The 13,264-nt window shown below is 32.8% G+C and overlaps 1 protein-coding gene across 18 annotated transcripts; it reads left to right on the forward strand.

Moving 5' to 3' along the window:
- Positions 1-2,846: 2,846 nt before the first annotated feature.
- On the forward strand, positions 2,847-10,671 carry LOC112529684 (light-harvesting complex-like protein 3 isotype 1, chloroplastic). Of its 18 annotated transcripts, none has more exons than XM_025141140.1 (10): positions 2,847-3,115; positions 3,202-3,971; positions 4,177-4,228; positions 4,395-4,511; positions 4,652-4,733; positions 7,829-8,232; positions 8,561-8,631; positions 9,481-9,719; positions 9,893-10,030; positions 10,175-10,671. In XM_025141140.1, the coding sequence occupies exons 6-10, from the start codon at positions 7,945-7,947 to the stop codon at positions 10,429-10,431; spliced, it is 993 nt and encodes a 330-aa protein (XP_024996908.1). In that variant the 5' UTR covers positions 2,847-3,115; positions 3,202-3,971; positions 4,177-4,228; positions 4,395-4,511; positions 4,652-4,733; positions 7,829-7,944; the 3' UTR covers positions 10,432-10,671. The 18 variants fall into 18 exon arrangements, with proteins under 18 accessions (XP_024996908.1, XP_024996916.1, XP_024996933.1 ...); XM_025141148.1 differs by having other exon boundaries at positions 3,202-3,296; positions 3,859-3,971; positions 4,395-5,552; positions 6,164-8,232; XM_025141165.1 differs by having other exon boundaries at positions 4,177-5,552; positions 6,164-8,003; positions 8,110-8,232.
- Positions 10,672-13,264: the final 2,593 nt, after the last annotated feature.

A 13,264-nucleotide genomic window follows, 5' to 3' on the forward strand; every position in this document is an offset into this window, starting at 1 on the left:
TTATCCATGTCGATATAATACGATTTTATATATGTGGTTTTGAAAAAGAGATAATGTTTCTATTTTTGAATAAAATATAATTTGAAAATATCATATAAAATTTATAAAAAGTATATCAATATTGGTATCAAATTAACTATTTAAAAGTTCTTGTTTGTGTATTTTTTTAATTCAATTTTTTTATTACAATTTAATTTAATGTAACGAAGTAACTTAATTTAGGGTTRATAATATATCTATACTATATTATAAAACATTTGTCAAAAATTCTTAAAAACTATTTTTTATGCATGAATTATTGTATATTAATACATATTACTTAAAATTCAAGATTACAAATAAATTATGCATAAGTACAACTTATTAAAACTCCATGTTTGAATTCGTGTAACTAACTGCGGATAAACATAATCAAATAGAGGATAAACATTTCATTTTAAAATATAAAAAATCTAAAATATAATTAGGATAATTATCGAATTCTAACAAAATAATTAATTATTATTTTTATAAGAAAAATTATATTATTAAACTAAATATAAATTACTTCATTATTGAACTTAAATTAAATTATAATAAAAAAAATTGAATAAAAAAATTATACAAAAATATGAATTTTAAATAGTTAATTTGATACTAATATCGATATATTTTTGTATTTTTTTATAATATTTTCAAATTGATATTTTATTCAAAAATAAAAACATCATTGCTTTTTCAAAATCACATAAGACCATACTATAATATCGACTGAGATAAAGAATAAAATGAAATATTAAAATCGAGATGTATCTCGCTGCATTGCACAAGTACCCTTTTAGTTTTTTATAAAGATAATAATTAAACATTCTATTAGAACTCAATAATTATCTTAATTATATTTTAGATTTTATATATTTAAAATGGATGTTTATCCAGTATTTGATTATGTTTATCAGAAGTTAGTTACACGAATTTAAAAATGAAGTTTTAATAAGTTATACTTACGTAAAATTACTTGTAATCTTGAATTTTAAGTAATATGCATCAATAAACAATACTTTATGCATAAAAAATGGTTTTTAAGAGTTTTTTCCAAATGCTTTATAATATATTATAGATAATTTAATTTAAGTTTAATTATGAAATAACTTATTTTTGGTTTAATAAATATAACATTTTATAAAGATAATAATTAAGTATTCTGTTATAACTCAATGATCATCCTAATTATATTTTATATTTTTTTTATATTTAAAATGAGATGTTTATCCTGTATTTGATTATGTTTATCTGCAGTTAGTTACACGAATTCAGATATGAAGCTTTAATAAGTTGTACTTACACAATCTACTTGTAATTTTGACTTTTAAGTAACATGCATTAATAAACAGTACTTTATGCATAAAAAGTGGTTTTTAAGAATTCCTGTCAAATGCTTTATAATATAATATAGATATTAAAAATATTTATTTTGTAATAATTAATTAATAAATAATAAATTTAATTATTTTTATTTGTACAAAAGTTAATCAATTAATAATTATTTTTATAATTATCCTATGAATTATTTATACAAAATGAAATTCAATTTCATTACAAATCCTATAAATCAAATAAATTTAAAATTTAATTCCTTCTAAATTCAAATATTTATAAAAATATTAACCAAAAGAATGATTACATTTACGTGTCAAATTAGATTTAAAAAAAATATTATTGTATAAATACAACTTAAAATATGAAATCAATTTTATATGTAAATATCAGTAAGTGGTTGTTTATTTACATTTTAATAGTTCCATTAAAAGATAATCTTTAAATCGTTAAGATGTGAATCTTGTTTGGTAATAAAAAAAATATATGTTTGTTAATGGTTCTAAAATCCTCTGAATGATTTTGTATCACGGACCTCCCTTAACCATTAAGAGCTCTAATTTCATTGTAAACAATTACCAAACAATTATATTTCATTTTGCACTATATCATAAGAGTCTATTAATTATTCTGACCACTTAATGATTATGGACAAAACCATTCAACAACTTCCAAATAACCCCTAAATAAAATAATGTCTGATTTATAATCATAATCAATTTTTTTATGTAAATATCAGTAAATAAAATAACGTCAGATTTATAATCAGGCTCGTTCATGACATTTTATAGGCCCCGGGCAAACGTAAAACCAGGGTCCACTGCAAGAAACAAGACTTTTAGCAACGATTTTTGTCGTCGTTAAAAGTTCATTTATCATCAGAAAGAGTATATAACAACATGTCGTCGCTATAACTTGTGGTGGAAATATGTCATCGTTAAAAGGCGCATCGTTAAAACTCACTTTTCTTGTAGTGACCCTCCGGTAAGTACGAAAAAAAAATTCAATAAATATTTTTCATTATTATAAAATTAAGTACAAGAAATTCTAATAATTTACCGATTAAAGAAATATTATTTATCTTTATTATGCAATAGCATATAATGAATGACTCATTAATATTTTTTTTATTTTCTTCTACAATGTAATTAGTTGATATATTTTTGGACACTTATTATCTACTAAATTCTTTTTGTCTCTTATTATATGTTACAATTTTTTAGGTTTCTTTAATTTATTAAATTTTTTTAGACTATTATTGTATTTTAAGAAAAAAATTTGGTTCCTGCCGCCCTCCAGGGCGGCGCTGTTTATAATTGTAATCAATTTAACGGTTTTTATTGTAAAAATAAGGATTTATTTTAAAAAATGTTGTGTATCGTAAAGATACGTAATAAAGATTTTAGCCGTTATGAAATTAAATGCAATGTTCATCAACAAACATCATTTCAACTTCGACTCCATCCACCAAACCTATAAATAGGGTTTACGACTCCGCCTCCTTCTTCCTTGTTCATCTTCTTGTGAAACTGCGATTTCTCAAAACTTTAGTCTCAGGATGATGGATTCTTCAACTCCCTTCGCTACTTTTCTCCAACTCTCATCTGATCTTCTCTCTCTTGGCGATCCACCGTACTCTCGATCTGGTTTTACAAAGTCAAATTTACTCACGCTCTGCTACTGTGATGTGTAGAAACCGGTGAAGTTTCAAGAAATTTCCATTCATGTTGTAACTTTTGGTCTTCATGATTAATTAGTGGTAAGTGTTGATGTTGATTCAATCTTTAATTATGCGGTTAAAAGTAAAACATCTTCTGATTTATGAATTTATTTGAACCAAAACAGGATATGATCAAAATTAATGGATTCGACAGAAACTCGTTTTCTTTTTAAGTACCAACCCCAACTTGGAGTTCTTGAGAAGGCCTACCTGCCACAAGGTAAGGAATAGTTGATTCTCACTAATATTTGTCTTTCTTGATTTTTTTGTCAAGGGTCAATTAAAATCTAGTTATTTCCCCTGCATCGATAAGGTCCTAGCAACCATACCATATTCTTGTTGGTCAATTTATTAGAATCATCTAGCTGATTATATCAATATTAGAACCAAAATAGGACTCACAATGATCAAAATTACCCTATTTATGTGAAGCAACAAACAAGGATTCATCCATTGATAGTAGTTCTTGAGAGAAGTCAGCCAAGAAGTTGGGCTCTGCACACCACAATGCAAGGAATAGAGCGATAGAGCTTATATACATTCATGAACGAGAAACAATTAAAGGATCAAATTGTTTTTCATTGATGGTTCTTTTGTAATTGTTTTGTGCCTTGAATATACTTGTTTCTCACTAATATACGTGCTTTGTAATGAAGCTTTTACATTTCCTTTCCATGACATTAAGGTTTCTGACATGGATATATGGGATGACTTAAAAAAATTGGTGCAACTTTTGTTCTTGGGTACGTTACTTTTATATGTCAAGGAAGTCTTATTGCTAGTTTCAGGTATGATGGAGGTGCGTCTGGCAAGGCAGGTAATCTTTAACTCATTGCAGGTGCTAGATCTCATGGCAGTTGAGCACCTATGGATTGCTTTAAATGGAATGATGGTTGTAAGTTCATTTCTTGATTTCATTTGTCTAGATATACTGATCACCGTCTTAAGATACGCTATATTTATATCTCATTTTGACTCTTAAATGTTTTCAGAAAACGAAGTTAGTTCTATTTAAAATAGCAATAAATTACATTTCACATGTGGTTTCTGATGTGAACTTCCCTCGAATATTTTCTCACAGCTATCCTTTAATGTTGCAGGTACTAGAGCTCAAAGTTGGAAGCTGAAATGCCTTTACATGGAGTGATGGTTGTAAGCTTATTTGACTAGATATACTGAGCCCAAGCCATGCCACCCCTGTTTATTACTGATCCAAATGAAATTAGACCCCAAGCCAAACAATTTAATGCAAGATCAGTATAGGCAGTCGGCTTGTGTTTGTTTGCTCAAACTTATTCAATACTGTAATTACATGCAGAGTTTGTCCAGGACAGGCCAGCATCCGCTAGTTGGCCAGTGAAGAGCACCAACACTGCCACTTTCCCAAATATTGATCCCTTACGACCCTACCCTGTCCTAGGTCCTGCTAAAAAGGGTTAGTAGTGAATGCATTTGATTTGTCTTCCTTGTATATTGGAGGTCTTACATATCATCAATTTTGAACTTCTTCTCACAAATTTTGAATGGTCAATGACTCCTTTCAGTTGTTAATTGTCGTAATAATTCCCTTTTCAGATTCAGCATGGCTTGGCTCTGGCTGCTGACAAATGTGCATGTTCGTGCTCATGACTCTTGTACCACAGGGTTGTAGTCGCAGGTAAGCATTCAACCTACTATAAAATTGAGTTGCATGTAGAAGAATATTTAGAGTTTTGGACCAACATCTGAATGTATCGTGAAACTTTTTGTACTTCTATTCGTGCTTGATCAAGAAACCACAAATTTTTAGATGATCACGTTGCTATATGCAGAAAACCAGTTGTTCATGATTAAGATAAGGTTTCATGAGGCATGGTTGAGATAATGTGTGCAAGACTGTTGGACATTATTGGATGTTCCAGGACAATGTTGAATACTTGAGCCAAATAAAAGCAACAATAGCTGTATGATACACTTTTTAGGCTAGTTAGCCCATGGGCAAGCCTGGCCCGTTTATAGGGTGGGCAATGGCAAGTTGTCAAGCCCAAAAAAAGGGCTTGGGTTTACAATATTAGGCCCGTTGGACAAAAAAACAAGTTAGGCCCGGCCCGGGCCCAGCCCAGGCCTGCAAATGATCATCTCTAGCTGTATCTAAGTGTGAGTTATGGCTTGAGTAATGAAATGCACCTGTATAGACCATCCTCTTTCCTGATATACTATAATTATTTGATTTTTTTGTTGTTTGATACTGCTTGAGTAATGAAATGCACCTGTATAGACCATCCTCTTTCCTGATATACTATAATTATTTGATTTTTTGTTGTTTGATATTCTATCTTTGTTCCCTCTATATCATTTTTTTGTTTATTATTTATACCAACCCAAATTTTAATTGATTTTTATAGATTTGGAGTGGTTCTATTCTTGTTATAGTTATGCACACAGCCATCAATGCAGGTAGACAGAGGGAGCTTATCTATTTTAATCGTAATGATTGGTAAGTTCTGTATATGCATACAGACGTAAACCAACTATAAACTGGGAATTTAAGAAATCTGTGTTTCTCTGTTTTTTTTATGAAATTGATAATTTCAATATGCTTTAAGAATGTTCTTTCAATGGATTTACCTTCTCTATCAAGTATTCGTTATTGGAAGCTACCGAGTACACTTTTGAATGTTTCATAAAAGTTATCTGCTAAATCGTAGTCTGTCCATGACCATGAGCATGCTCTGCGTGGTGTTCTGTATTAATCTCATCATTTCTTTTATTATCGTTTAATTAAGCTTTTGAACCGCATCTAAGCTACCAGATAGTTGTGTTTCTTCCAACTGGTTTTCCCATAGCAGTGGCTTCACATCTAGTTGTTGTAGAAACCGATCCAGATTAGCAACTATAGAAAGTAAGACTCTGATTGTATATAGTTTGGCTAAAAAGTGCAAAAGTCTCATAGTGTGACCTTCTTTTTTGAGTAAACATGGAGATTAAGGATTTCTAATCGATTTGGTTGTGGATATTACAATGGATACTTTGAATCAAGTGATGGAAGTGTATGGACGTTGCCTTTTCAACGGATACATCAAAATCACTACTCACTTGTGTTTGTAGATCTGCTCGTGTATTTGAAGAAAGGTTCACCATGATTATGATTATGTTCCAGCAGTGCTAACTTTCATGTTCCCTTTGGGAAATCTTTATGAAGCTTTGGCTCGAGGTACATTTTTTCTACTAATTGAACAGGGTGATTTATGCAAACACTGCTCCTTGCTCATTTACCTATTTTGCCGTCTCTTTCGGTTTAAAATGAGCAGAGACTATTTCTATAACTCAGCTGCTTAGATTCTTGGAATAATCTATGCATGCCTTTGCATTTCATCTTGGTAATGCTTGCCAACCATTAACGTTGCTAACCTTATTTTCTGAAAGAAGGCACTGCAAAAGATATATTGAAAGGAAAAAACATGGAATCCTGATTCACTAGCAAGACAATCTAAACAAAGTGGTTCTCTAGACTTGTTGAGCCCTCAACTCAACTTGTTGCCTTTGCATGCAAGTGCACCTCTGGAGAGCATAACATATTCCAGATTAGAACGAGTGCTCTTGGATACCATTTGTGAATAGAAGTTGGAAGAAGAATGCTAAACCTGCCCTTTCCAGGTTAATTTGTTAGTCATCCATGGTCTGATTTTATTTGTCTTGGGGAAAACAGAGGATTTTGAACACTTTAAGCATTAGAACCAACCCAATTTTCTAGGAATATTATTTGTTTCTTGAAATCACAAAGAGCTCCGGAAGTAGATATATAGAGCTCCAGGACCCAACTGATTATCCTCCTAAGGATTGCTGATTGCCTATCAAGTATATTAAACCCATCCCAAATCTAGAAGAGAAAAGGTTTGCATTCTTCATTGTCCCCTTCCGCAGCCCTATGCCATGACTCATGAGGACTGGAAAGGTTTTTCGGTAGTCCAATTGCCTAGATGAATCCCGTATTTGGTGTCAATGAGGGTTGTCCACAGTTGATTCGTGCATGCCACAGCCTTTTGGATCTTGTTCTTTTGACATATGGAGTTGCTTTCTTTCTTAGATGAGCACCATAAAGGAAGTTTCTCATTAGCTTTCATTCTTAAGGGTGATTCTATGCCAGATTCTGTGTGGCCTTAACTTCTTTGCCCACACTTGCTAATAAATGGAATATACTCCTTTAGCCCCTTGGTCAAGGATGTGCTGTGGCTGTAAATCCTCTTTCAGCTCATCAGTTTTTTTTCCTTTCCTTTTTGTTTCATGCGGGTTTGTATATTGTGGCGCCGAGGTCATCGGGAGCTATACCAACAGCCTCTCTGCTTGTATGCGGTAAGGCTGTGTGTTAATCCCTTCCACTGCTCTACGAAGATAGGAGCATGGTGTACTTGGGCCATCCATGGAGCCTAACACTGGACCAACTTTTGTAATACATTGGCGGTTGCCATTTAGCATAGAGTCTGGATTCATTGCTGGTTTCTGGTTCGTGTTGGCTCCGTTGATAGTCAGCACGAGATGGAGGATTGCATATTTGCATTGCTATTCAATAATTAGTATGGGTATAACATGTTTCTTACTTGATGAAGAATGTAGTAATATTTTTATGATGAACGTGGGTTTGTTTTTGGAATGTTTTTATGTATGTTGTGAGAATGTTGGGTTTGACTTTGTAGTTGTCTTTTACATTGCATCTTTCTCACTGATCTCTTAAGCAACCTGAAACTAAATACTCTCCTGAATCGATATGAACAGGAAGCAAGGAAAGATAAAGAACAAAGTGAGTTTTACAAGGTTAAGGGTGTTTATGGCAGTAACAAGTGGATGACATACATAAGAGAATTTCCATAAAGACTTCAAGCACAGAAGACATGCAAACCAAACTAGAGAGAAACAAGATTGAATCATCAAAAGCTCGTAAAGTGGAACAGTATGTGACCTCAACACCAGGAGTGTTCGTCTTCATGTCTCTTTCTGATATTTTTCAACCTCTACTCTTCTTGCCAATTTGCATATATGTTAAAATCATTCCGCAGTTTACAGAGCCAAAATCTGTCACAGAAACCAAAAGGAATCATGGATCTGTTCTGAGAGCAATATTGCAAGCAAAAGTTTCGAATGCAATAGCGAGCATTTATGGAAGGATGGGCGGTTTTGTGGTAAGATTTATTTTAAACAACCAGACATATATGAGTCATCTGAGTTGCACTGTAATATTTCTAAATGTGACCATCTTCAATCTGTAGCTAGTGAGGGCATGCCTATGATGGCTTGCCAGGATCTTCAACTGTTTTTTCCCAATGTTTTGAAATAATATTATGGGAATCTGATAGTAGAATAGAGACAGTTTAAGCAACATGCCTTGAGTAGTTGGGCGAAAGGGGACAAAGACCACAAAAGAAGACCTGTTGACATAGTGAGTTTGTCTCCATAGACCTTTAAAAGGATGGCCTAGAAGAAAAAATGTTTATAAGTTTTTTCATGCAGGAAAAACAAGTTGATCATATGTCTATAGCGATTTTTCTCTCATYCAGACATCTCTTTGATCTGATCAAGGTGTAAGTTGGCTTTTTATTTCTTGGTATTTTCCCTCTTCAATTGGACTTTGTTAGAATATCWTGCTTAAATCTACAAAAAACACACTGAGCATAGATCAAGGAACAGGGCATTTATGTAATTATATAAACTTTAAGCAGTTTTTTCAAATGTTTTCAACATTGAGCATAGTTTCTCAAATTGCCCTTTTCAAAATTTGAAATTTAATTGTATGAGCAATAGGTCTTACATGTACAGGGTCCTGTACCCATGACAGGCCTCCTTCCGGGGGGGTCCGAGCCATCAATGAGATACCACGGTAGTACCCTCATTGACTTCGGCTTTACTAATGACTAAATTTGTTAATTAACCATTTTTCTTACTGTCATTTTTATTTAATTATGAAATATAAATCATAGTAATATAGTTAAAAGAGTTCAATTAGTTATTAAATTAAAAAAAATTATCTATGATATATACAAGTATAGATAATCACATGCAATCAACAAATATCTTTGTTTAAATATGAAATATAAAAATAGTGAAAATTCTATGTATACTTAAATATTAACAAGCCTGATGAAGAAAAAAGTGGATGAAGATCAAAAGAAGTACATGACAAAAGCCTCCCATAACATAGAGGAGATAAGTTTTTTTCTTCTGTATCAAGTTATGGGCTGCAATACAGTTTTTAATTCTTTTTAGTGTCACTAGTCTTTTTATATGAAGAAGCTATTTAAATAAAGTGAACGTAATACCACAAGAGATCTTTGACCTAAAACAGCAGCTATGGCTTCTATTGGCATCAATGCTGCAATGCAAAAAGCTTGCAGCTCTTCTCACCTCACTAACAAAGAACCATCTCTGCCCAGAACCACGCCTTCTTTCAGAACCAAGAAAACCACTACATTTGTAGCACTGAATGTTGAAGCCCAAATGGCTCTAAACACACCCGAAGAACAAAATCACATCAACAATGGAGTCACAATTGGTGATGGAGCAGAAACTTCTAGTGTCAAATTTGCTGATGAGCGATGGAAACATGGGACTTGGGATTTGAATATGTTTGTGAAATCTGGAACAATGGATTGGGATGCTCTGATTGTTGCTGGTGAATAATTATCATCCATATTGTTTATGCCAACACACACACACACACATATATATATATATATATGTATGTATATTTGACTTTATGTTGGTACTGAATCAAATGTGGACCTTTTATTTATTTAAACCAGGGTAGTAAATTATACATTATGCTTGAGTTTGTTGGTTTTACAGAAGCAAGGAGGAGAAAGTTTCTTGAATTGTATCCAGAAGAAGCAACAAATCATGATCCTGTGCTGTTTAGAAGCTCTATTATACCCTGGTGGGCTTGGGTTACACATTCTCACCTTCCTGAGGCTGAGTTGCTCAATGGTTAGTTCCCATTACATCCTCTAATTCATACTTGTACAACTAGTTATTCACAAATATACAACCCATGAGGCTGAATTGCTTGTCTCTCTGCAGTTTCTAGTTTTAGATCAGTCAATTTGATCTAAGTAATTTATGATGGTGTAGGTCGAGCGGCAATGATTGGGTTCTTTATGGCTTATCTTGTGGATGTTTTGACTAGGCTTGATGTTGTGGGGCAAAGTGGTAATTTCATATGTAAGATTGGATTGTTTGCTACAGTCATGGGTGTAGTCCTTTTTCGGCAAACCAATTCTCTACAGGATCTCAAGAATCTAGCAGATGAGGCCACATTTTATGATAAACAGTGGCAAGCTTCATGGCAAGATCAAGATTCAAGTGATGACACATCAGGAAAAAAATGAAACCTGTGTATCATTTATTAACAAAACTGCTTGTCTGCATTTCCAATCATAAACTTAAATTACATGTACGAAACTAGTTAGAGTCTTGGACAATATATGAATGTACCCTGAACATTTTTGTACTTCTATTCTTGCTTGATCAAGAAACCATAAATTTTCAGATGATCATGTTGCTATCTATAGAAACCAGTTGTTGACGATCAAGATAAAGCTGTATCTAAGTATTAGTTTTGGCTTTTTCCAGGGGTTCCTTACCGTTTTTCCAAAAGGAAAAAAAGCGAGCTTTGGCTTTACCGGTGAAATACCCCTTCATAGACCAACCTTATGCCCTCATTCCTGATCTACTGTGATACTATATTTTTGCTCCCTCTCTATCTTTTTTTGTTTATTTTTTATACTAACCAAATCTTTTGAATGTTTCTTATAGATTTGGAACAGTCTTATTCTTGTTAAATTTATGCATTCAGCCATCCTTGCAGGTAGATTGAGGGAGTGTAGTTGGTGTATTTCTATTTTAATCGTAATGATTGGTAATAAGATCTGTATATACATAGAGATGTATGTCAACTATAAACATATTTTGTTGGTAATTAAGAAATCTGTACATCTCTAGTCCTTTTATGAAATTGATAGTTTCATTGTGCTTTAAGAATGTGTTATTTCAACGGTCTTTTTAGTACACTTTTGAATGTTTCATAAACCATTTGCTAAATCATAGGTTGTCCATGAGCATGCTCTGCTTCGTGTTCTGTCTTCTTCTTATCATTCTCAGATGATTTGTCATTTATTTTATTTAACGGTTATTTGAACTTTTGAATGGCATCTAACAGAGAGTTTTATTTCCTCCAAACTGTTCTTCCCATAGCAATGGCTTCAGCACTATCTTCTGATTCATGTATAATCAATGGTGAGTTTTTTTTAGTAATTGGTTTTCTCGTGAATGGATCTATATGAGAGATGGTCTTGTTAACCATATGCTTTCACATATCTCATGAACCAGGACACAGAATTCTGCTCCTGAACTACTACAGGCTACAACTTGTTGTTTCTTGCTTTGCCATGTGACAAGGTTCCCACAAACATACATGGATCTTCCATTCCTAGCACTGCCAAACCCAGTATGTAGAGGTAAAAACTTCTATGTCTGCTCTCCTTTTCTATAAGATTATATTTTTCATGTTTTGATTTTCAAGTATCTAAGGGGCTGTTTGGTTGGTTTTTCATTAAGTCCTAGATGGATAAAGTTGTTTGTGTGGATTGGGAAGGTTTTTTCATAGCTAGAGCCTAGAAGGAGCATGTTTTTTAATTGCGAGGGGAATATTTGGAAAAAAGAACCTGGCTTTCTGCATAAAGCCTTCCCCTAGAAGCTTACTGAATAAGCCACTTTCTATACCATCAAGCCACTACCAAACAATCATGTATAGTTGACCAAATAGCTATGAGTCCCGTTAAGCTAATTTAGTTGGTAAAAACAGGCCCTAAGTAGACTTGGGATCGTGTGATAATAAGAGTTATGGTGAGAATGCTTATATTCGTTGATGCATATACATTAAATGAATTTCAGCAAGTATATGGATCAATGTATATCTTTTGATACATAGTAAATGAATTTTGTCGTCCTTTAAATGTTAAGTAAAGAGAGTATGATCCAATGGAGCTTGTCGATAGCCTCTAGATTTCACGACCTTGGTGAATTAACCAAACCATGTTCGTGGAGATTGGGTTAACCCACATTTTAAATGTAGCAACTTGCATGATTTCTACAGGTGAAAATGCCTTACCCTTGACATAATATGGTTGTTGGATATCGAGTCAATATATTGTCTTACTATGTATCTTGTAAGACTGAACCCAGTTGGGTCTGTATCGGACCTAAAATCCAAGTGTGGGAACTGGTCATAATTGGGGCCTTGCTTTAAGACAATTGCATACGAATACCAGATGAGCCCTTTGTCTTTGTGCATGTGAACCATGTACATGCGTTGGCAACTTGACTCCCAAATTTCACAAAGAGACAAATATATCAAGGGTCTCTATGTAAAAGTCCAAAACATCGGCTTTGGAAACCAGCCCAAAATAGATGTTTATTAGATATATAAAATATTTTAATAATATAATAAATGTTGTAATCTCCAAAACGAGAATAAGCTAGAGCTGAAATTAATTTTTCTTTTAGAGATTTTAAATTTTAATTCTTCATGTTGTAGAAATTTTAGAGAATTTGCTCTACTTCATTATATTAAAAAGAGTTAATTACACTCATGGTCCTTGCGATGTGCTCAAATTTTGGATTTTTTTTTCTTGAAACACTATCTAAAGTGATGGTCCTTAGCTTTTCAATAACACTCGATGTTTTAGCAACCGTGTGGATAGTTTAAGTATGGGGTCGATGGTTACTAATCGATGACTTAAACTCGAAGATCTTGAATGTTATGAAATTAAAAAAAATTAAAGATGATTAATAGAGGTAGTTGACACCAAATTTGAGCACTTGGACCACTAGCGTGATTCACTCTATAAAAAATAGAGACAGTCTCATATTATTGACTTTTTGTTATCAACAAATCATTACAACAAAAGTTCATATGAACAGGATAATATCGAATGAATTATCTAAAAGTATATTTTATTCGTATTTTTTGTATCTTTCAAGAAACGATGTTAGAGTTCAGACTCAACCCATAACTTGCAATAGGAGAGGCTAATGAAGTAATGATGCCCCTATCTACTACTAATGGCACCCCTAAAACTAYTTCAATCATCATTTTTTTTGGTTTTTAGTGCTTTTTTTGTCTTTTTGTTATTATTACATCTTGTCTTATTATTATTTAAA

The sequence above is a fragment of the Cynara cardunculus genome (assembly GCF_001531365.2).
Source record: "Cynara cardunculus var. scolymus isolate 2C chromosome LG 1, CcrdV1, whole genome shotgun sequence".
Classification (NCBI taxonomy): domain Eukaryota; kingdom Viridiplantae; phylum Streptophyta; class Magnoliopsida; order Asterales; family Asteraceae; genus Cynara; species Cynara cardunculus.